Below are 24,275 nucleotides of genomic sequence, written 5' to 3'. Positions count from 1 at the left end.
CTACCATGGCACACACACATATACACCTGTTCCCCTAACACATTCATTATAGCGGGGTTACAGCAACATCAGAACCACTTCCACCTCCCAGCCCAGTGGAGGACAGACGCTGTGGTGATGGGTTCACGGGATGCTTTAATAATCAGCGGTACTTGCTGGTGCTAGTCTCAGGCAAGGCTCTGCATGGAGACTATCATTGTCAGCAGGGCTGGGGTTGGGCCACAGCTCAGAGAGGGACTCGGTCACATACAGTCCTTGCAGAACGCCCACCACCACCATGTTTGGCAGCGTATCTGAAAATTGAGAGCAAACAGTGAGACAGTTCAGAAAGCCTGGTGTCGTCTCCCAGCCGCACCTTAAGTGTATTTTAAACCCCTCACCCCTAGTGTCACAGAAGAAGTCATTGAGGTGAAGCTCCTTCCTCTCCAGAAATACAGTCTTTACAAGTTCTGGTGGCGTTTCTGTAGCTCTGGGTTTTTACAGGATGGGGTTGCTGGTGCCCTGCCCAATCCTACTCCTTTTGCAGCCTGGTTTAGGACCAGCCATGGCAGAGTTCAGCCGAGACTGAACCCCACAACCCCACCCAGAATGAGTGGCTCGGTTCCACTGCGGGGGGGGGGGGGGGGAAGGTAATTCTGGTACCTCCAGGACATGTCTGGTTCCTCCCTAGGCTCCCAACCTTGAAATGTGTCTGGCCCTTCCCCAGACACTCACTTGTGGGACACCACTGGTATAAACTGCTGAACTGCCATGAATGGTCCCAAGCACAGCTGGGAAAGGAGGACGGTTGGACATGGGGCTAGTAACCACAACACTACAATAATTCCAACAGAAGCTGCAAAGCCCTCATCCCTGCTAGAAGAAGGATCTTCGCTTGGAAGACGTGAAGGTGGAAGCCAAAGGTCCAATCAACCTTCTAACTGATCCAGGACAGAGAACTTTGGCAGCCTATCGACTTGATTAAACCAATACCCGCCTGCTGAGTTGGCACCAGAGCGGGAGTACTTGCCCTTTCCACCCCCAAACCCCTCCATGTCTGTCCCCGCGCTTCTCCCTGACTTCTCCAGCTCCCTGCCACACCACATCCCTCACCTGTGTCCGCCGACAGGCCGAAGGAATCCTTGGTGAAGGTGACCACCTGGCGACAAAACCTGAAACCAGAAATGGGGGGGCTCAGTGTCAGACTCCCTTTCCCCCCCCGCCCCACTCACTAGGTCAGGGTGCGAGGCAAAACAGCATGGGTGTGTCTTGAGAAGTTTGAGGCACCATGATAACGTAGTAGTAGACATGACACTATGAGTGCTCAGGGCATCAAGAGTTGATAATAAAATCCCAACAGCCGCTGAGGAATTGAACTTTGTCTTCTGGTTTCTATTGGGTGCTCCAGATTCCTGCCACGGTCCCAAGACCAACTGGTTAGTAGGTTAGTTCGCACGTAAGTTGTCCTGGTGTTAAATTGGGGAATTGCTGGACGGACCAGAAGGTCCTGTTCTGCACCAAGTAACACAAGACTGGACTTGGTCAATGCGAGTCTGAGGGGATGGCACGGTGGAAGAAGGCACCGGTGTCGGAGATACCCGAGCAGGGACAGTGCAGTGTAACTACTCACCTGTTGCTTCGTAACTCCGACTCTTGCAGGGCACTAGAACCAACAATGACAGCAGCTGAGATCATGCCATCACAGAAACATAGAAAACCTACAGCAGAATACAGGCTCCTTGGCCCACAAAGCTCTGCTGAATATGTCCCTTCCTTAGAAATTACTAGGCTCACCTATGGCCCTCTATTTTTCTAAGCTCCATGTACCTATCTAAAAGTCTCTTAAAAGACCCTCACGTATCCGCCTCCACCACTGTTGCCGGCAGCCCATTCCACACACTCACCACTCTATGAGTAAAGAACTTACCCCTGACATCTCCTCTGTACCTACTCCCCAGCACCTTAATCCTGTGTCCTCTTGTGGCAACCATTTCAGTCCTGGGAAAAATCCTCTTGACTATCCACATGATCAATATCATCCACATCACCTTATACACCTCAATCAGGTCACCTCTCATCCCCTGTCACTCCAAGGAGAAAAGGCTGTGTTCACTCAACCTATTCTCATAATATATGCTCCCCAACATCCTTGTAAATCTCCTCTGCACCCTTTCTATGGTTTCCACATCCTTCCTGTAGTGAGGAAACCAGAACTGAGCACAATACTCCAAGTGGGGTCTGACCAGAGTCCTATGTAGCTGCAACATTACCTCTCGGCTCCTAAATTCAATTCCACGGTTGATGAAGGCCAATACACCGTATGCCTTCTTAACCACAGTGTCAACCTGCACAGCTGCTTTGAGCATCCTATGGACTCAGACCCCAAAATCCCTCTGATCCTCCACACTGCCAAGAGTCTTACCATTAATACTATATTCGGCCATCATACCTGACCTACCAAAATGAACCACTTCACACTTACCTGGGTTGAACTCCATCTGCCACTTCTCAGCCCAATTTTGCATCCTATCAATGTTCCGCTGTAACCTCTGACAACCCTTCACACTATCCACAACACCTCCGACCTTTGTGTCATCAGCAATCTTACTAACCCATCCCTCCACTTCCATTTATAAAAATCACGAAGTGTAAGGGTCCCAGAACTGATCCCTGAGTCACTCCACGGGTGACCAACCTCCATGCAGAATATGACCCGTCTACAACCACTCTTTGCCTTCTGTGGGCAAGACAGTTCTGGATCCACAAAGCAACGTCCCTTTGGATCCCATGCCTCCTTACTTTCTCAATAAGCCTTGCATGGGGTACCTTATCAAATGCCTTGCTGAAATCCATATACACTACATCTACTGCTCTTCCTTCATCAATGTGCATCCTCAAATCACATCCTCAAAAAATTCAATCATGTTCATAAGGCACGACCTGCCCTTAACAAAGCTATGCTGACTATTCCTAATCATATTATACCTCTCCAAATGTTCATAAATCCTGCCTCTTAGGAACTTCTCCATCAACATTGAGGCAAGACTCACTGGTCTATAATTTCCTGAGGTATTTCTTGAATAACGGAACAACATCTTCAACCCTCCAATCCTCTGGAACATCAGCCGACCACATTGATGATGAAAAGATCATCGCCAGAGGCTCAACAATCTTCTCCCTCGCTTCCCACAGTAGCCTGGGGTACATCCTGTTCGATTCTGGTAACTTATCCAATTTGATGTTTTCCAAAAGATCCAGTACATCTTCTTTCTTCATACAGTATCAACATGCTCAAGTTTTTCAATCAACTGCAAGTCATCAATAATACCACCAGGATCCTTTTCCATAGTGAATATTGAAACAAAGTATTCATTAAGCACCTCTGCTATTTCATCCCTGAGATCACAACATCATCCCCGTTCCTCAGTCTCCCTGTGATCTTAGGATCATCCCTGAGAGCCCACTGTCACCCCGGTCCCTGTCTCCCTGACACACCACTGTCACTCCGGTCCCTGTCTCCCTGAGACCCCACTGTCACCCCGGTCACTGCCTCCCTGAGACCCCACTGTCACCCCAGTCCCTGTCTCCCTGACACCACACTGTCACCCCGGTCCCTGTCTCCCTGACACACCACTATCACCACGGTCCCTGTCTCCCTAACACCCCACCGTCACCCCAGTCACTGTATCCCTGACACCCCACTGTCACCCCGGTCACTGCCTCCCTGAGACCCCACTGTCACCCCGGTCACTGTCTCCCTGTGACCCCACTGTCACCCCGGTCACTGTCTCCCTGACACCACACTGTCACCCCGGTCACTGTCTCCCTGACACCCCACTGTCACCCCGGTCCCTGTCTCCCTGACACCACACTGTCACCCCGGTCACTGTCTCCCTGTGACCCCACTGTCACCCCGGTCCCTGTCTCCCTGACACCACACTGTCACACCGGTCACTGTCTCCCTGACACCACACTGTCACCCCGGTCCCTGTCTCCCTGACACCACACTTTTACCCCAGTCCCTGTCTCCCTGAGACCTCACTGTCACCCCGGTCCCTGTCTCCCTGACACCCCACTGTCACCCCGGTCCCTGTCTCCCTGAGACCCCACTGTCACTCCGGTCCCTGTCTCCCTCACTGTCACCCCGGTCCCTGTCTCCCTGACACCCCACTGTCACCCCGGTCCCGGTCCCCCTGACACCCCACTGTCACCCCTGCCCTGTCTCCCTGACACCCCACTGTCACCCCGGTCCCTGTCTCCCTGACACATCACTGTCACCCCGGTCCCTGTCTCCCTGACACCCCACTGTCACGCTGGTCACTGTCTCCCTGAGACCTCACTGTCACCCCGGTCCCTGTCTCCCTGACACCACACTGTCACGCCGGTCCCTGTCTCCCTGAGACCTCACTGTCACCCCTGTCCCTGTCTCCCTGACACCCCACTGTCACCCCGGTCCCTGTCTCCCTGAGACCTCACTGTCACCCCTGTCCCTGTCTCCCTGACACATCACTGTCACCCCGGTCCCTGTCTCCCTGACACCCCACTGTCACCCCGGTCCCTGTCTCCCTGAGACCCCACTGTCACTCCGGTCCCTGTCTCCCTGACATCCCACTGTCACTCCGGTCCCTGTCTCCCTGACACACCACTGTCACTCCTGTCCCTGTCTCCCTGACACCCCACATTCACCCCGGTCCCTGTCTCCCTGACACATCACTGTCACCCCCTCCCTGTCTCCCTGACACCCCACACTCACCCCTGTCCCTGTCTCCCTGAGACCCCACTGTCACCCTGGTCCCTGTCTCCCTGAGACCTCACTGTCCTCCCTGTCCCTGTCTCCCTGAGACTTCAATGTCACTCCGGTCCCTGTCTCCCTGAGTCTCCACTGTCACCCCGGTCCCTGTCTCCCTGACATCCCACTGTCACCCCTGTCCCTGTCTCCCTGAGACCCCACTGTCACTCCGGTCCCTGTCTCCCTGAGACCTCACTGTCACTCCGGTCCCTGTCTCCCTGACACCTCACTGTCCTCCCTGTCCCTGTCTCCCTGAGACTTCAATGTCACTCCGGTCCCTGTCTCCCTGAGTCTCCACTGTCACCCCGGTCCCTGTCTCCCTGACACCTCACTGTCCTCCCTGTCCCTGTCTCCCTGAGACCCCACTGTCACCCCGGTCACTGTCTCCCTGACACCCCACTGTCACGCTGGTCCCTGTCTCCCTGAGACCTCACTATCACTCCTGTCCCTGTCTCCCTGAGTCTCCACTGTCACCCCGGTCTCTGTCACCATGAGACCTCACTGTCACCCCTGTCCCTGTCTCCCTGACACCTCACTGTCACCCCTGTCTCTGTCTCCCTGAGACTTTACTGTCACCCCAGTCCCAGTCTCCCTGAGACCCCACTGTCACCCCAGTCCCTGTCTCAGTGACACATCACTGTCACCCCTGTCCCTGTCTCCCTGAGACCTCACTGTCACCCCAGTCCCTGTCTCCCTGACACCCCACTGTCACCCCGGTCCCTGTCTCCCTGACACCCCACTGTCACGCTGGTCCCTGTCTCCCTGAGACCTCACTATCACTCCGGTCCCTGTCTCCCTGAGTCTCCACTGTCACCCCGGTCTCTGTCACCATGAGACCCCACTGTCACCCCAGTCCCTGTCTCCTTGACACCCCACTGTCACCCTGGTCCCTGTCTCCCTCACTGTCATCCCGGTCCCTGTCTCCCTGAGTCCCCACAGTCACCCCTGTCCCTGTCTCCCTGAGACCCCAGTGTCACCCCGGTCCCTGTCTCCCTGACACCCCACTGTCACCCCTGCCCTGTCTCCCTGAGACCCCACTGTCACCCCGGTCCCTGTCTCCCTGACACCCCACTGTCACCCCTGTCCCTGTCTCCCTGAGACATCACTGTCACCCCGGTTCCTGTCTCCCTGTCACCCCACTGATACCCCGGTCCCTGTCTCCCTGACACCCCACTGACACCCCAGTCCCTGTCTCCCTGACACACCACTGTCACCCCTGTCCCTGTCTCCGAGTCCCCACTGTCACCCCGGTCACTGTCTCCCTGAGACCCCACTGTCACCCCGGTCCCTGTCTCCCTGAGACCCCACTGTCACTCCGGTCCCTGTCTCCCTGAGACCCCACTGTCACTCCGGTCCCTGTCTCCCTGACATCCCACTGTCACCCTGGTCCCTGTCTCCCTGAGACCTCACTGTCACACCGGTCCCTGTATCCCTGACACCCCACTGTCCTCCCTGTCCCTGTCTCCCTGAGACCCCACTGTCACCCCGGTCACTGTCTCCCTGAGACCCCACTGTCACGCTGGTCCCTGTCTCCCTGAGACCCCACTGTCACGCTGGTCCCTGTATCCCTGACACCCCACTGTCCTCCCTGTCCCTGTCTCCCTGAGACCCCACTGTCACCCCGGTCACTGTCTCCCTGAGACCCCACTGTCACCCCGGTCACTGTCTCCCTGAGACCCCACTGTCACGCTGGTCCTTGTCTCCCTGAGTCTCCACTGTCACCCCGGTCTCTGTCACCATGAGACCTCACTGTCACCCCAGTCCCTGTCTCCTTGACACCCCACTGTCACCCCGGTCCCTGTCTCCCTCACTGTCACCCCGGTCCCTGTCTCCCTGAATCCCCACAGTCACCCCTGTCCCTGTCTCCCTGAGACCCCACTGTCACCCCGGTCCCTGTCTCCCTGAGACCCCACTGTCACCCCGGTCCCGGTCTCCCTGAGACCCCACTGTCACCCCGGTCCCTGTCTCCGAGTCCCCACTGTCACACCGGTCCCTGTCTCCCTGAGACATCACTGTCACCCCGGTCCCTGTCTCCCTGACACACCACTGTCACCCCTGTCCCTGTCTCCCTGAGACATCACTGTCACCCCGGTCCCTGTCTCCCTGAGACCCCACTGTCACCCCTGCCCTGTCTCCCTGAGACCCCACTGTCACCCCGGTCCCTGTCTCCCTGACACCCCACTGTCACCCCTGTCCCTGTCTCCCTGAGACATCACTGTCACCCCGGTCCCTGTCTCCCTGACACCCCACTGTCACCCCTGTCCCTGTCTCCCTGAGACATCACTGTCACCCCGGTCCCTGTCTCCCTGAGACCCCACTGTCACCCCTGTCCACCTGAGACCCCACTGTCACCCCTGTCCCTGTCTCTCTGAGACCCCACTGTCACTCCCCTCCCTGTCTCCCTGAGACCCCACTGTCACCCCGGTCCCTGTCTCCCTGAGACCCCACTGTCACCCCGGTCCCTGTCTCCCTGAGACCCCACTGTCACTCCCCTCCCTGTCTCCCTGAGACCCCACTGTCACTCCCCTCCCTGTCTCCCTGAGACCCCACTGTCACTCCCCTCCTTGTGTCCCTGAGACCTCACTGTCACCCCGGTCCCTGTCTCCCTGAGACCTCACTGTCCTCCCTGTCCCTGTCTCCCGGAGACCCCACTGTCACCCCTGTCCCCCTGAGACCCCACTGTCACCCCTGTCCCTGTCTCCCTGACACCCCACTGTCACCCCTGCCCTGTCTCCCTGACACCCCACTGTCACCCCGGTCCTGACACCCCACTGTCACCCCTGCCATGTCTCCCTGTGACCCCACTGTCACCCCGGTCCCTGTCTCCCTGAGACCCCACTGTCACCCCTGCCCTGTCTCCCTGAGACCCCACTGTCACCCCGGTCCCTGTCTCCCTGACACCCCACTGTCTCCCCTGTCCCTGTCTCCCTGACACACCACTGTCACCCCGGTCCCTGTCTCCCTGAGACCTCACTGTCACCCCGGTCCCTGTCTCCCTGAGACCCCACTGTCACCCCGGTCCCTGTCTCCGAGTCCCCACTGTCACCCCGGTCCCTATCTCCCTGACACACCACTGTCACCCCTGTCCCTGTCTCCCTGAGACATCACTGTCACCCCGGTCCCTGTCTCCCTGAGACCCCACTGTCACTCCTGCCCTGTCTCCCTGAGACCCCACTGTCACCCCGGTCCCTGTCTCCCTGACACCCCACTGTCACCCCTGTCCCTGTCTCCCTGACACACCACTGTCACCCCTGTCCCTGTCTCCCTGAGACCCCACTGTCACCCCGGTCCCTGTCTCCCTGACACACCACTGTCACCCCGGTCCCTGTCTCCCTGAGACCTCACTGTCACCCCGGTCCCTGTCTCCCTGAGACCCCACTGTCACCCCGGTCCCTGTCTCCGAGTCGCCACTGTCACCCCGGTCCCTGTCCCCCTGACACATCACTGTCACCCCGGTCCCTGTCTCCCTGAGACCCCACTGTCACCCCGGTCCCTGTCTCCGAGTCGCCACTGTCACCCCGGTCCCTATCTCCCTGACACACCACTGTCACCCCTGTCCCTGTCTCCCTGAGACATCACTGTCACCCCGGTCCCTGTCTCCCTGACACCCCACTGTCACCCCTGTCCCTGTCTCCCTGAGACATCACTGTCACCCCGGTCCCTGTCTCCGAGTCCCCACTGTCACCCCGGTCCCCATCTCCCTGACACACCACTGTCACCCCTGTCCCTGTCTCCCTGAGACATCACTGTCACCCCGGTCCCTGTCTCCCTGACGCCCCACTGTCACCCCTGTCCCTGTCTCCCTGAGACATCACTGTCACCCCTGTCCCTATCTCCCTGACACACCACTGTCACCCCGGTCCCTGTCTCCCTGACACACCACTGTCACCCCTGTCCCTGTCTCCCTGACACACCACTGTCACCCCGGTCCCTGTCTCCCTGACACCCCACTGTCACCCCGGTCCCTGTCTCCCTGACACACCACTGTCACCCGTCCCCCTGACACACCACTGTCACCCCTGTCCCTGTCTCCGAGTCCCCACTGTCACCCCTGTCCCTGTCTCCCTGACACACCACTGTCACCCGTCCCCCTGACACCCCACTCTCACCCCGGTCCCTGTCTCCCTGACACCCCACTCTCACCCCGGTCCCTGTCCCCCTGACACACCACTGTCACCCCGGTCCCTGTCTCCCTGACACCCCACTGTCACCCCGGTCCTGACACCCCACTGTCACCCGTCTCCCTGACACACCACTGTCACCCGTCCCCCTGACACCCCACTGTCACCCCGGTCCTGACACCCCACTTGTCACCCCGGTCCTGACACCCCACTGTCACCCCCCCCCCCCCCGACACCCCACTCTCAACCCGGTCCCTGTCTCCCTGACACCCCACTCTCACCCCGGTCCCTGTCTCCCTGACACCCCACTGTCACCCCTGTCCCTGTCTCCCTGACACACCACTGTCACCCCGGTCCCTGTCTCCCTGACACCCCACTCTCACCCCGGTCCCTGTCTCCCTGACACCCCACTGTCACCCCGGTCCCTGTCTCCCTGACACCCCACTGTCACCCCGGTCCCTGTCTCCCTGACACACCACTGTCACCCCGGTCCCTGTCTCTCTGACACCCCACTGTCACCCCGGTCCCTGTCTCCCTGAGACCCCACTGTCACCCCGGTCCCTGTCTCCGAGTCCCCACTGTCACTCCGGTCCCTGTCTCCGACACACCACTGTCACCCGTCCCCCTGACACACCACTGTCACCCCTGTCCCTGTCTCCCTGAGACCTCACTGTCACCCCGGTCCCTGTCTCCCTGACACACCACTGTCACCCCGGTCCCTGTCTCCCTGAGACCTCACTGTCACCCCGGTCCCTGTCTCCCTGACACACCACTATCACCCCGGTCCCTGTCTCCCTGACACACCACTGTCACCCGTCCCCCTGACACCCCACTGTCACCCCGGTCCCTGTCTCCCTGACACACCACTGTCACCCCGGTCCCTGTCTCCCTGACACACCACTGTCACCCGTCCCCCTGACACCCCACTGTCACCCCGGTCCCTGTCTCCCTGACACACCACTGTCACCCCGGTCCCTGTCTCCCTGAGACCTCACTGTCACCTGTCTCCCTGACACACCACTGTCACCCGTCCCCCTGACACACCACTGTCACCCGTCCCCCTGACACACCACTGTCACCCGTCTCCCTGACACACCACTGTCACCCCGGTCGCTGTCTCCCTGACACACCACTGTCACCCCGGTCCCTGTCTCCCTGAGACATCACTGTCACCCGTCTCCCTGACACACCACTGTCACCCCTGTCCCTGTCTCCGAGTCCCCACTGTCACCCCGGTCCCTGTCTCACTGACACACCACTGTCACCCCGGTCCCTGTCTCCCTGACACACCACTGTCACCCCTGTCCCTGTCTCCCTGACACACCACTGTCACCCCGGTCCCTGTCTCCCTGACACACCACTGTCACCCCTGTCCCTGTCTCCGAGTCCCCACTGTCACCCCGGTCCCTGTCTCCCTGAGACCCCACTGTCACCCCGGTCCCTGTCTCCCTGAGACCCCACTGTCACCCCGGTCCCTGTCTCCCTGACACACCACTGTCACCCCTGTCCCTGTCTCCCTGAGAGCCCACTGTCACCCCGGTCCCTGTCTCCCTGAGACCCCACTGTCACCCCGGTCCCTGTCTCCCTGAGACCTCACTGTCACCCCTGTCCCTGTCTCCCTGAGACCTCACTGTCACCCCTGTCCCTGTCCCCCTGACACACCACTGTCACCCCAGTCCCTATCTCCCTGACACACCACTGTCACCCCAGTCCCTATCTCCCTGACACACCACTGTCACCTCTCCACAGGCTTTGCACATGTTCTCTCATTCTGGACTTTTTCCACCATGGTTGCTGCAGTTATCGCACCTTCCCAACAACCATACACAACCTCCCACATGTCACCCCCCCCTTCCAGTATCCAATCCCAGCTCTCATCACCAGTGAACAACCTGACATTTACACTGACCCCCCCCACACACAGACCAGGCAGCGTACAGGGGTGCAGGTTGAGTGCTGTCTTACCTAAGGCAGCGTGGGGGCTTCCCAGACGGGACGTGTTTGATGTTGAGGAAGTCTCGGATCTCCTGGGAAATCAGCTGATTGTTGCAAAGGGTCTATTGTGGTGAGAAGAATGAGTGAGGGTGGGGATGTGTAAACTAGTGAATGGGGAAGGGTGAGGGCTGGTGATGGTGTGGAGGAAGGAATGGGGGGGAATGAAGTAGAGGAAGGTGTGAAGTGGAAGGAGAGGGGTGGGAAGGCAGTAGAGGTGGGGAAAGGGGAAGGAACGAGTGATAGAGAGTGGTGGGGTAGGAGAAGTAGATGTGAGGGAGGAAGGAAACGAAAGAGCGAGAGGTTAGTGTTGAGGCAGAGTCAGGCTCCATCGCTCCAACAGCCACTCAGCCTCCTGCCTCTTGACCACCCCTCACTTCACTTCATCCCCAAGATTTCTATCTGCACTCTCCCCTCACAATTTCCTTACATCCCCGAGCCGGAACAGGACAAGCAGAGCCCCTGTATTGCCCACTGGTTCTCTCTCTCTCTCTCTCTCTCCAGGGACACGTAGGCCCAGATACCCTCAGCAGTGGGGATGCTGGGACCCCTGACAGCCCACAGCTGGTGTCTGTGAACGGAGACTGAGCAGGAGTTTCCCCTGCCTGATCCCACCCAGGTGACTGGAGATGAGGGATGTGAGGGCAGGAGGGTGACAAGAACCTGAGGAACTGCTCCAGGTTCTGCACTTGTTAACTTGCAGGTTGAGGAAGGCAAACGCAATGTTAAGATTCATTTCGAGAGGACTAGAATATAACAACTAGGATGTAATGCTGAGGCTTTGTAAGACATTGCTTAGATCTCACTTGAGTATTGTGATCAGTTTTGGGCCCCTTATATAAGAAAGCATGTGCTGGCATTGGAGAGGGTTCAGACGAGGTTCAAAAGAATAATTCTAGGAATGAAAGGGTTAATATACGAGGAATAGCTGATAGCTTTGGGCCTGTACTTGCTGGAGCCTAGGAGAATGGATGGGGGTAGGAGGATCTCATTCAATCAAATATTGAGAGGCCAAGATAGAGTGTATTTGGAGAGGGTGTTTCTAAAGTGGGTGAGTCACGGACCAGAGGGCACAGCCTCAGAAATGAGGGATGGCCATCCAGAACAGAGAGGAGAAACCAGAAAGTGACAAATCTGTGGAATTTGTTACCACAGGCCAAGTCATTGGGTACGTTTAAAGCAGAGGTTGATAGGGTGCCAAAGGTTACAGGGAGAAGGAAAGAGAATGGAGTTGAGAGTGATGATAAATCAGCTGTGGAACAGCAGGGCAGACAATGGGCCCAATGGTCTAATTCTGCTCCTGTGGCGTTTTACACACCTGTACAGATGGTACACACAAGGTCCTCCAGGGTCTGTGACCAGCCTCCACCCTCCCAACACTCCCCACCCCATGCCCCTGGTGAAAAGAGGGAGGGGAGGAACCTTGTGTCTGGGGACCTCCAATAAGAACCCCCCATTTTATTTGATAAACCACTGCCACTCTCCTCCCATGACCATGTCAGCAATGTCTCTTTCCTCTGAATGACTCCCTACCCTCAGTAAGGTTCCCCACCACCCAGAGACGCTCCATCCCCACCTGCAGGTAGACCTCAAGACCACTCCTCCTTTGTTCCAAAGCCTTGGGTCCACGGTTTAAGCCTCGCTTCAACGGGAAGTCTGGGGGCTTCATCGTCTTCTTCAGCTGTTGGAACAGGAGTGAGGGTTAACCTGGGTCTCTGCAGAACCCTATTAGTCACTAACCTCGACAGAATACACTTCATCTACAACCACATCAAAAAACTCAATGTGATTCGAGAGGCATGACCTACCCCTCACGAAGCATACTGACTGTCCCTGATCAGACTATGCTTCTCCAAATACTCAGAAATCCAGTATCTAAGAATCCTCTCATTGGTCTATAATTCCCAGGGTTATCCCTATTGTAAGTGCCTTAGTCACTTCTCTTGTGATCACAAGACCTTGTTGGTTGTGTGAAATGCTGCAAGTCCAATTCACAGTCATATTGAGTCGAAGTGAGGATTAGGACTCAAACCAGTGTCACCCAGTTTGAAGCCATCCAGGCTGGCATCAGAGCCAGATGTCCAGGCAGAGTGCGATCCTCCGGAGTTGGTGCTGCCCCCTCGAGTTCACTCAGCAGAAGACAAGATGTTTTGTGTTTGACTGCAACATTCATGGACTCAGGGACTAAGTCTTTTGTCACTGTATTTTACTGATGTGCTCGCCATGTTATGTGTGCTAGATGAGCCCTTTACTGTGTGTGACTGTTGGTAGTCTGGTTTATACCTTGGCCCCGGCACAACACTGTTCCATTTGGCTGTTTTCATGGGCATCCATGTATGGTTGAGTGACAATTCAACTTGAGCTCGAACTTTCTTGAACAACAGATCAACATCTGTCAATCTCTAATCCTCTGGCCAGGGAGGAAGCAAAGATCATCTTCAATGCCTCAACAATCTGTAACCTCATTTGTAGGACACATTCTGTCTGGCCCTGGGGGCTTATCTATCTGGATGCACCTAGCATTGCCTCTTTCTACCATGACATGTTAGTCTGCTCTATGCTGCCCTTATATTCATTGAGGCACCTCTCTCACTGGTGAACAATGAAGCAAAGGATTCATTAAAGGCTTTGCTGCGACTCTGATTGCTCCTCCCCTCATCCTCCTGTCCTTCATGTATGGGATTTGTGTAACACTATTACAGCTCGGGGCATTATGGAGTTCAGAGTTTAATTCTGGTGCCATCTATAGAGACTTCCCCCCGGAAAGCGTGGGTTTCTCCAGGTGCTCTGGTTTCCTCCCACAGTCAAAAGACGTAGCGAATAGGTGAATTGTTCATTGTAAATTGTTCCACGATTAGGTGAGGGTTAAGTCAGGTTATTGGGTGTCGCTGGGTGGTGCAACTCAAAGAGCCAGATGGGCATCTTATCCCACTGAATCTCTAAATAAAGAAAGCAGTGGCTCAGCTGTTGTATCAGCAGCCAGTTCACACTGGACTGTGTGTCACCGGGTCACCAGTCATATGCTTCAGTTTAATGTCGGTCTCTGCATTCGAGTGAACCAGTAATATGAGTGTAGTTACATCACAGGGCTGCAATTAGTCCTGGACGTCCAGACATTCCCTGCTCATCACCAACTCCCACTCACCATGACAACTACATACAGGAGGGGCACTCTGGTCTGACTACAATCTCAGGGTACAATCAGCTCAACAAAAACATCATCACTCACGGGGTTCCCACCCTGACAGTCAGTGCGAAGGAAGTGCCTTCATTTTAAATACAACCCCAGGCAGGGATAGGGGTCAAACACAGAGTGAAGCTCCCATCACACACACCCAGGGTCAGACACAGAGTGAATCTCACTCCACACCATCAAGTTACTCACTCCCAGGGTCAGACCCAGAGTGAAACTCCCTCCACACTGTCCCATCACACACAGCCAGGGTCAGACACAGAGTGAAACTCCCTCCACACTGTCCCATCACACACTCCTGGAGTCAGGCGCAGAGTGAATCTCCCTCCACACTGTCCCATTACACACTCTTGGGGTCAGACCCAGAGTGAATGTCCTTCCACACTGTCCCATCACACACTCCTGGAGTCAGACCCAGAGTGAATCTCCCTCCACACTGTCCCATCACACACTCCCAGGGTCAGAACCAGAGTGAATCTCCCTCCACACTGTCCCAGCATACACTCCTGGAGTCAGACCCAGAGTGAATCTCCCTCCACACTGTCCCATTACACACTCCTGGAGTCAGACCCAGAGTGAATCTCCCTCCACACTGTCCCATCACACACTCCTGGAGTCAGACCAAGAGTGGATCACCCTCCACACTGTCCCATCACGCACTCCCAGGGTCAGGCCCAGAGAGAATCTCCCTCCACACTGTCCCAGCACACACTCTTGGAGTCAGACCCAGAGTGAATCTCCCTCCACACTGTCTCATCACACACTCCTGGAGTCAGACCCAGAGTGAATCTCCCTCCACACTGTCCCAGCACACATTCCTGGAGTCAGACCCAGAGAGAAACTCCCTCCACACTGTCCCAGCACACACTCCTGGAGTCAGACCCAGAGTGAATCTCCCTCCACACTGTTCCATCACACACTCCTGGAGTCAGACCCAGAGTGAAACTCCCTCCACACTGTCCCAGCACACACTCCCGGCGTTAGACCCAGAGTGAAACTCCCTCCACACTGTCCCAGCACACAGTCCCGGCGTTAGACCCAGAGTGAATCTCCCTCCACACTGTCCCATCACATACTCCCAGGGTTAGACCCAGAGTGAATCTCCCTCCACACTGTCCCATCACACACTCCCAATGTCAGACCCAGAGTGAATCTCCCTCCACACTGTCCCAGCACACACTCCCGGGGTCAGACACAGAGTGAAACTCCCTCCACACTGTCCCAGCACACACTCTCAGGTCAGACCCAGAGTGAATCTCCCTCCACACTGTCCCAGCACACACTCTCAGGTCAGACCCAGAGTGAATCTCCCTCCACACTGTCCCATCACACACTCCCAATGTCAGACCCAGAGTGAATCTCCCTCCACACTGTCCCATCACACACTCCCGGCGTTAGACCCAAAGTGAAACTCCCTCCACACTGTCCCAGCACACACTCTCAGGTCAGACCCAGAGTGAATCTCCCTCCACACTGTCCCAGCACACACTCTCAGGTCAGACCCAGAGTGAATCTCCCTCCACACTGTCCCATCACACACTCTCAGGTCAGACCCAGAGTGAATCTCCCTCCACACTGTCCCAGCACACACTCTCAGGTCAGACCCAGAGTGAATCTCCCTCCACACTGTCCCAGCACACACTCCCGGCGTTAGACCCAGAGTGAATCTCCCTCCACACTGTCCCAGCACACACTCCCGGCGTTAGACCCAGAGTGAATCTCCCTCCACACTGTCCCAGCACACACTCTCAGGTCAGACCCAGAGTGAATCTCCCTCCACACTGTCCCATCACACACTCTCAGGTCAGACCCAGAGTGAATCTCCCTCCACACTGTCCCAGCACACACTCTCAGGTCAGACCCAGAGTGAATCTCCCTCCACACTGTCCCAGCACACACTCCCAATGTCAGACCCAGAGTGAAACTCCCTCCACACTGTCCCAGCACACACTCTCAGGTCAGACCCAGAGTGAATCTCCCTCCACACTGTCCCATCACACACTCTCAGGTCAGACCCAGAGTGAATCTCCCTCCACACTGTCCCATCACACACTCTCAGGTCAGACCCAGAGTGAATCTCCCTCCACACTGTCCCATCACACACTCTCAGGTCAGACCCAGAGTGAATCTCCCTCCACACTGTCCCATCACACACTCTCAGGTCAGACCCAGAGTGAAACTCCCTCCACACTGTCCCAGCACACACTGTCAGGTCAGACCCAGAGTGAATCTCCCTCCACACTGTCCCATCACACACTCTCAGGTCAGACCCAGAGTGAATCTCCCTCCACACTGTCCCATCACACACTCTCAGGTCAGACCCAGAGTGAATCTCCCTCCACACTGTCCCATCACACACTCTCAGGTCAGACCCAGAGTGAAACTCCCTCCACACTGTCCCAGCACACACTCTCAGGTCAGACCCAGAGTGAATCTCCCTCCACACTGTCCCATCACACACTCCCGGCGTTAGACCCAGAGTGAAACTCCCTCCACACTGTCCCAGCACACACTCTCAGGTCAGACCCAGAGTGAAACTCCCTCCACACTGTCCCAGCACACACTCTCAGGTTAGACCCAGAGTGAATCTCCCTCCACACTGTCCCAGCACACACTCTCAGGTCAGACCCAGAGTGAAACTCCCTCCACACTGTCCCAGCACACACTCTCAGGTCAGACCCAGAGTGAATCTCCCTCCACACTGTCCCAGCACACACTCCCGGCATTAGACCCAGAGTGAAACTCCCTCCACACTGTCCCAGCACACACTCCCGGCGTTAGACCCAGAGTGAATCTCCCTCCACACTGTCCCATCACACACTCTCAGGTCAGACCCAGAGTGAATCTCCCTCCACACTGTCCCAGCACACACTCTCAGGTCAGACCCAGAGTGAATCTCCCTCCACACTGTTCCATCACACACTCCTGGAGTCAGACCCAGAGTGAATCTCCCTCCACACTGTCCCATCGCACACTCTCAGGTCAGACCCAGAGTGAATCTCCCTCCACACTGTTCCATCACACACTCCTGGAGTCAGACCCAGAGTGAATCTCCCTCCACACTGTCCCAGCACACACTCCCAGGTCAGACCCAGAGTGAATCTCCCTCCACACTGTCCCAGCACACACTCCCAATGTCAGACCCAGAGTGAATCTCCCTCCACACTGTCCCAGCACACACTCCTGGAGTCAGACCCAGAGTGAAACTCCCTCCACACTGTCCCAGCACACACTCTCAGGTCAGACCCAGAGTGAATCTCCCTCCACACTATCCCAGCACACACTCTCAGCGTTAGACCCAGAGTGAATCTCCCTCCACACTGTCCCAGCACACACTCCCGGCGTTAGACCCAGAGTGAATCTCCCTCCACACTGTCCCAGCACACACTCCTGGCGTTAGACCCAGAGTGAAACTCCCTCCACACTGTCCCAGCACACACTCTCAGGTCAGACCCAGAGTGAATCTCCCTCCACACTGTCCCAGCACACACTCTCAGCGTTAGACCCAGAGTGAATCTCCCTCCACACTGTCCCATCACACACTCTCGGCGTTAGACCCAGAGTGAATCTCCCTCCACACTGTCCCATCACACACTCCCAATGTCAGACCCAGAGTGAATCTCCCTCCACACTGTCCCAGCACACACTCCCGAAGTGTGATGCGGGTCTGCAGGAGTGTTACGGATCACAGGATCATGAACTCACCTTCTTGTGCAGAGCTTGAAAGTCTCGGTGCCTCCGGTCCACCAAATGTTTCCTCCCATTGGTCACAACCTCCACCCGGAAGACCTGCCGGAACAGAACGTGAGAGGTCATGACCCTAACCCCATCGCTGACCCATCCTCCGTTTCCTGTCCCCCCCAGACACTGCCGACCCCTGTCTAACCGTCACTCACAGTCAGACTGTTAGAAAAAAGGCTCTTCTGCCCGACAGGTGATCCCGTTCAAGATTCACATCTGAGCTACCATCTCTCAGGAGGTACAGGAGCCTCAGGCCCCACACCACCAGGGTCAGTACAGTTATTACCCTTATCATCAGGCAGGAGGTACAGGAGCCTCAGGACCCACACCACCAGGGTCAGTACAGTTATTACCCTTATCATCAGGCAGGAGGTACAGGAGCCTCAGGACCCACACCACCAGGGTCAGGTACAGTTATTACCCCTCAACCATCAGGCAGGAGGTACAGGAGCCTCAGGACCCACACCACCAGGGTCAGGAACAGTTATTACCCTCATCATCTGGCAGGAGGTACAGGAGCCTCAGGCCCCACACCACCAGGGTCAGTACAGTTATTACCCTCATGATCAGGCAGGAGGTACAGGAGCCTCAGGCCCCACACCACCAGGGTCAGTACAGTTATTACCCTTATCATCAGGCAGGAGGTACAGGAGCCTCAGGACCCACACCACCAGGGTCAGGTACAGTTATTACCCCTCATCATCAGGCAGGAGGTACAGGAGCCTCAGGCCCCACACCACCAGGGTCAGTACAGTTATTACCCTCATCATCTGGCAGGAGGTACAGGAGCCTCAGGACCCACACCACCAGGGTCAGTACAGTTATTACCCTCATGATCAGGCAGGAGGTACAGGAGCCTCAGGCCCCACACCACCAGGGTCAGGAACAGTTATTACCCTCATGATCAGGCAGGAGGTACAGGAGCCTCAGGACCCACACCACCAGGGTCAGGAACAGTTATTACCCTCATCATCTGGCAGGAGGTACAGGAGCCTCAGGACCCACACCACCAGGGTCAGGAACAGTTATTACCCTCATGATCAGGCAGGAGGTACTGGAGCCTCAGGACCCACACCACCAGGGTCAGTACAGTTATTACCCTCATGATCAGGCAGGAGGTACTGGAGCCTCAGGACCCACACCACCAGGGTCAGTACAGTTATTACCCTCATGATCTGGCAGGAGGTACAGGAGCCTCAGGACCCACACCACCAGGGTCAGTACAGTTATTACCCTCATGATCAGGCAGGAGGTACTGGAGCCTCAGGCCCCACACCACCAGGGTCAGGAACAGTTATTACCCTCATGATCAGGCAGGAGGTACAGGAGCCTCAGGACCCACACCACCAGGGTCAGGAACAGTTATTACCCTCATGATCAGGCAGGAGGTACAGGAGCCTCAGGCCCCACACCACCAGGGTCAGGAACAGTTATTACCCTCATGATCAGGCAGGAGGTACAGGAGCCTCAGGCCCCACACCACCAGGGTCAGGAACAGTTATTACCCTCATCATCTGGCAGGAGGTACAGGAGCCTCAGGCCCCACACCACCAGGGTCAGGAACAGTTATTACCCTCATGATCAGGCAGGAGGTACAGGAGCCTCAGGACCCACACCACCAGGGTCAGGAACAGTTATTACCCTCATCATCTGGCAGGAGGTACAGGAGCCTCAGGCCCCACACCACCAGGGTCAGGTACAGTTATTACCCTTATCATCTGGCAGGAGGTACAGGAGCCTCAGGACCCACACCACCAGGGTCAGTACGGTTATTACCCTCATGATCAGGCAGGAGGTACAGGAGCCTCAGGACCCACACCACCAGGGTCAGTACAGTTATTACCCTCATGATCAGGCAGGAGGTACAGGAGCCTCAGGCCCCACACCACCAAGGTCAGTACAGTTATTACCCTCATGATCAGGCAGGAGGTACAGGAGCCTCAGGCCCCACACCACCAGGGTCAGGAACAGTTAACACCCCTCAACCATTCGGCTCCTGAACCAGTGTGGATAACTTCAGTCACCTCGACCCTGAACAGATTCCACAATCTGCAGGCTCAGTGCAACGTCTCTACAACTCATTTTTTCAGTACTTCTTACTTTCTGAGTTATTTGCACAATGTATTTATTTTGCACATTGTCGGTATTTCATAAATTCTATTCTATTCCTTTACGTTCCTGTAAACGTCCACGAGAAAGTGAATCTCGGCGTTGTGCATGGTGACATATCTGTACTCAGATCACTATCACCGGCCGCCCAGAGCGGATGAATTTGACTCTCAGCCTGTACTGACTCTGCGTCTCCTGACCTCAGAGTTCAGGGGATGGAAGTGAAACCCCTCGGGAGGAAAGGGAGGGTGAGAGGGAGGAAGGGAATTGGGAGGGGGAAGGGGGAAGAGGGACGGGGAAGAGGAGCGGTGGTGACACGTGTCGGGGTAGGAGGGAGAGGGGGGGGGGGTCCTCTAATAACACAATCCTCACTTGGAAGGGGTCTGGTTGTAGCCCTGTCCGGGGCAGGGAGAGCGACGAAGGGCAGAAAATGCCATCAACTCCCGTTGGTTGGGGCACCAGCTGTGAAGGGTTACCGCCAGAACCTGTTCGTGAGTTTAACTGTTTCAGGGTTTCGAGTCGCAGAGACGATGCCGGGTGTTTGGGAAGCTCCGTCGGGACGAAGGGAAGATCCGCGATAGGACGATGTCGGCGAGCACACGGGAAATCTCCACTCGTTCCGGGTGTCGGAGCAGTGGACGGTGTAAACGGAGCCGGGCTAACTTCAGACGGTCCCACAATCGCCATTCTCCAGCCGTTCGGGACGGCGACCGGGTTCTGTCGCGGACTGGCTCCCACCTGGAGCCGCCTCCTCACTCACCGTGTGCAGCTTGTCCGAGTCTCCTGCCACCTCCTGTCCGACCCACGGGATCCGAACCGCAATCATCTTCGGTCCCCGCAGTTCAACAAGTGCCGCCGAGCAGCGCAGCCCCGGAGCCGGACTACTCCCGAACACGTCTCTGGTCGCCGTCCCAGATCTGGACACGCCCCCGAGCTCCATAGCAGTCCCCTCCTACCTGACCTGAAGTCGATCCCTGCTCGGTCCGAGTAAAGCCGGTCACGGAGCTACAGCGGGGAGATCGAGAGACCCTGCGCCCTGCGCCCGCCGCCCGTCTTTTCCTGGAATTACTTTAACCAGGGGCTGGTGAATCTGTGGAATTCATCGCCACAAATGGATGTGGCGGCCAACACTTCGGGTATATTTAAAGCGGAGGTCGATAGTTTTTTAAAAAATTAATCAGGGTATCAAAGGTTACAGGGGAATGGGGATGAGAGGGTAAAATAGACTGGGTGATGCCAGTGTTGTGACACTTGCCGGGAACACGGGGCTAGTCTCTTCCGGAGAGCCGTCGACAAAGTTGAGACGTTGCAGGACAGGAGTGGGTCAGTAGAGAGGAGCCCCTTTCTGCCATGGTCATTGAGTTTATTTAGCGCGGAGGCTGGTAGGTTTTTGGTTACACAGAATATCAAAGGTTACGGGGAGAGCGCAGGAGAATGAGGTTGAGAGGGAAAATAAAGCAGCCATGATGAAATGGCGGAGCAGACTGGATGGGCTGAATGACCTCATTCTGCTCCTTTGTTTCATTGTCTTACATGGGATCCCCCTGTAATTTAAACCTGCTGTTGCGGAAGGACTTGAGCGAAACCTCGACCAGCACTGGATCACCCCTGGCTCACGCCGGGTTCTGACCGATTCGAAACCGACGGCTGCAGTGTCCGGACAGACCGTTTCAGCACCTCCCGCCGGACCGGAGGTGTTGGAAGCAGCTCTGAGCACCCAACCCACAACCCTCGCCCCAGGTCACAAAGTCGCTGTTGGTTAAGCGGTCAGTACCCGTGCCTCGGACCCCATGATATTGTCACCAAGTCCGACGACGCTGTCACCGAGGTGGAGCACAGCGCTGGCCAGTAAAGAGATTGTCATGGACTTCTGGAAGGTTCAGGCAGACCACTCCTCACTACACATAAACGGCTCCTCCGCGGAGAGTTGGGAGCACCAAGTGTGAGGGAGTGGACATCGCCTGGTCCCTCAAAACCACCTTTCGTCAAGAAAGCACAGAAGCGCCCCCCCCCCATTCTATCTAATTTTTCCAGGGGCACTGACCAGCAGTATCACCATCTGGAAGGGGAAATGCAGGGCAGCTGAGTGCCAAACCCTACAAAGGGCAGCTGGGGGGATCATCGGGGTCTCTCATCCGAGATATTTATCAGGAGCCCTGTGTAAGCAGAGCCCTTAGCATTGTCAGTGACCACTCCCATCCATCCAACCCTGTTAGGGTAGGAAACCAGGCTGTAAGCCGCCTGAACTCCCAGCCGCACCACGTCTCATCACGTATGAAGCACCAGCTGCGTTATATTGTTTTAAACTTCAGTCGTAAATGCAGCTGATTATTTGTTAATTAATGTGTGATAATATTACTTTGTGTTGTGTCTGTGAGTTACAGGTGGTCGAGAGCGTTGTTGCTGTTGAGCGGAATACAGGTGTACGGTTGAAAGACAATAATCTGAAGTCCCCTGAGCAAATCAAAGACAGCAGCTGGGCAAGACTCCGTATCAGCTCCTCTGACAAGAACCATTCTCCAGTAGGAGATTAAAGTTCACTTTCAACTCCAAGCTGGAACCTTTAGCCCAGTTCTTTGGGAAGCGGGGGTCACAACTTAGAACGGGTTGGGAAATCACGCAAGTATTATGTTCAAGAAACACGAGATGAGTAACGCCAGGCCGCAGCTGTCCGCACAGTTTCTCTTTGCGACTCACGAGCACCGTGGCTGCCCGCGGCCGAGACGACAGAGACTCCTGGATAGGGACATAGAGAAATAGAGGGCTATGTGTACTCTCTAAAGTAAATACATGTTCCGCACGGCATTGTGTTACAGGTTTTCGGTGTTTCTAAGCCGGGGCACACCCCTCCCCTCTGATTGTGGGGACAGAGACGGGAACAAGGGGAAATCCCAAAGTGTTCCGTAAAAGCAACAATATTCAACATTTGTCCCGTGATGTGGAACATAGAACAGTACAGCTCAGGAATAGGCCATTCGGCCCACACTGTTGTACTGAATCAATTAAATTATTCGTCAAATGGACAATTAACCTAATTTCAGTTTACACAAAGTACATACCCTTCCATTTTCCTCACATTCATCTGAACGTCTCCAAGTTATCTGCCCCCACCACCACTCCAGGCAACGGCTTTTCAGGCACCCACCATTCTGTGTAAAAAAAACTGTCCCTCACACCTCCTCTCGCCTTAAATGCATGCCCTTTGGTTTTAGACATTTCATAGAGAAGTACAGCACGGAAACAAGCCCTTCGCCCCATCTAGTCCATGCTGAAAACCATTTAACCTGCCCACTCCCATCGATCTGCTCCGGGAACAGAGCCCCCCATATCCCTACCATCCATGTACCTATCTAAAATTTGAAATTGTGCTGACAGCTCATTCCACACTCTCACATCCCTCTGAGTGAAGAAGTTACCCTCAAACTTTTCATCTTTCACCCTTAACCCATGGCCTCTGGTTGTGGTCCCACCCAAGCTCAGTGGGAAAATGCCTACTTATATTTACCCTCATCATTGTGTACATCTCTATCAAATCTCCTCTCAATCTTCTACACTTGAAAGAATAAAGTCTTTACCTGATCAATCTTTCCTTACAACTCAGGTCCTCCGGACCCAGCAACATCCTTGTAAATTTTCTTTGCATTCTTTCAACCTTGATTACATCCTTCCCGTAGGTAGCTGACCCAAACTGCACACAATACTGCCTCACCAACGACTCAAACAACATCCCATCTTCTGTACTCAATACTTTGATTAACGGGCAATGTGCCCAAAGCTTTCTTTAAGACCCAATCTGAAAGTGATGCCACTTTCAACAAATTATACACCTGTATTTCCAAATCTCTTTGTCCTACCGCACACCTCAGTGCCACAGTGTTCACTGTGTAAAACTTTGCCTGAATGGCTCTACCCAAGTGCAAAACCTGACACTTATCTGCATTAAATTCCATCTGCCATTTTCCCAACTGATCCAGATCCCTCTGCAAGCCAGTACAGTCTTCCTCACTGTCCACTACTCCCCAATCCTGGTGTCATCTGTAAATTGGCTGATCCAGTTATCAAGATTATCATCAAGATTGTAGATGACAAACAACAAAGGACCCGATCTCAGTTAGAGAGGCGATCCTCCACTACCACTCTCTGGTTTCTCCCACAATTCACTACCTCATCCTGCACACTGAGCCACTGAGCCTTCTTGACCACCCTCCCATGTGGATCTTGTCAAATGTCTTGCTGACGTCCATGTAGACAGCATCCACTGCTTTGCCTTCACCCACTTTCCTGGTAGCTTGATTGACAAACTCTATAAGATTAGTTAGACATGACCTACCATGCATGAAGTCACGTGGGC

The 24,275-nt window shown here is 55.5% G+C and overlaps 1 protein-coding gene across 2 annotated transcripts; it reads right to left on the bottom strand.

Moving 5' to 3' along the window:
- Window positions 1-46: 46 nt before the first annotated feature.
- LOC132378753 (sorting nexin-24-like) lies at window positions 47-20,959 on the bottom strand. Of its 2 annotated transcripts, XM_059945890.1 has the most exons (7): window positions 20,685-20,957; window positions 17,780-17,863; window positions 12,458-12,562; window positions 10,855-10,946; window positions 1,610-1,642; window positions 1,093-1,151; window positions 47-293 (listed from the first exon to the last, which is right to left on the bottom strand). In XM_059945890.1, the coding sequence occupies exons 1-7, from the start codon at window positions 20,862-20,864 to the stop codon at window positions 136-138; spliced, it is 711 nt and encodes a 236-aa protein (XP_059801873.1). In that variant the 5' UTR covers window positions 20,865-20,957; the 3' UTR covers window positions 47-135. The 2 variants fall into 2 exon arrangements, with proteins under 2 accessions (XP_059801873.1, XP_059801874.1); XM_059945891.1 differs by lacking the exon at window positions 1,610-1,642 and having other exon boundaries at window positions 20,685-20,959.
- Between the last annotated feature and the right edge of the window lie 3,316 nt (window positions 20,960-24,275).

The sequence above is a fragment of the Hypanus sabinus genome, chromosome 21 (genome assembly GCF_030144855.1).
Source record: "Hypanus sabinus isolate sHypSab1 chromosome 21, sHypSab1.hap1, whole genome shotgun sequence".
In the NCBI taxonomy this organism is placed as follows: Eukaryota; Metazoa; Chordata; class Chondrichthyes; order Myliobatiformes; family Dasyatidae; genus Hypanus; species Hypanus sabinus.
Note: the sequence above shows the minus strand (reverse complement) of the source record. Positions and strands in the feature narration are given on the sequence as shown.

Excerpts from the sequence above, each read along its gene's own strand:
- LOC132378753 (XM_059945890.1), bottom strand. The coding sequence starts at position 20,864 with ATGGAGCTCGGGGGCGTGTCCAGATCTGGGACGGCGACCAGAGACGTG. Across the intron at positions 10,947-12,457 it reads GTCTTGAGGTCTACCTGCAG|ACCCTTTGCAACAATCAGCT; the intron begins GTGGGGATGGAG and ends TCACCACAATAG. Across the intron at positions 1,152-1,609 it reads TCGGAGTTACGAAGCAACAG|GTTTTGTCGCCAGGTGGTCA; the intron begins GTGAGTAGTTAC and ends TTCTGGTTTCAG.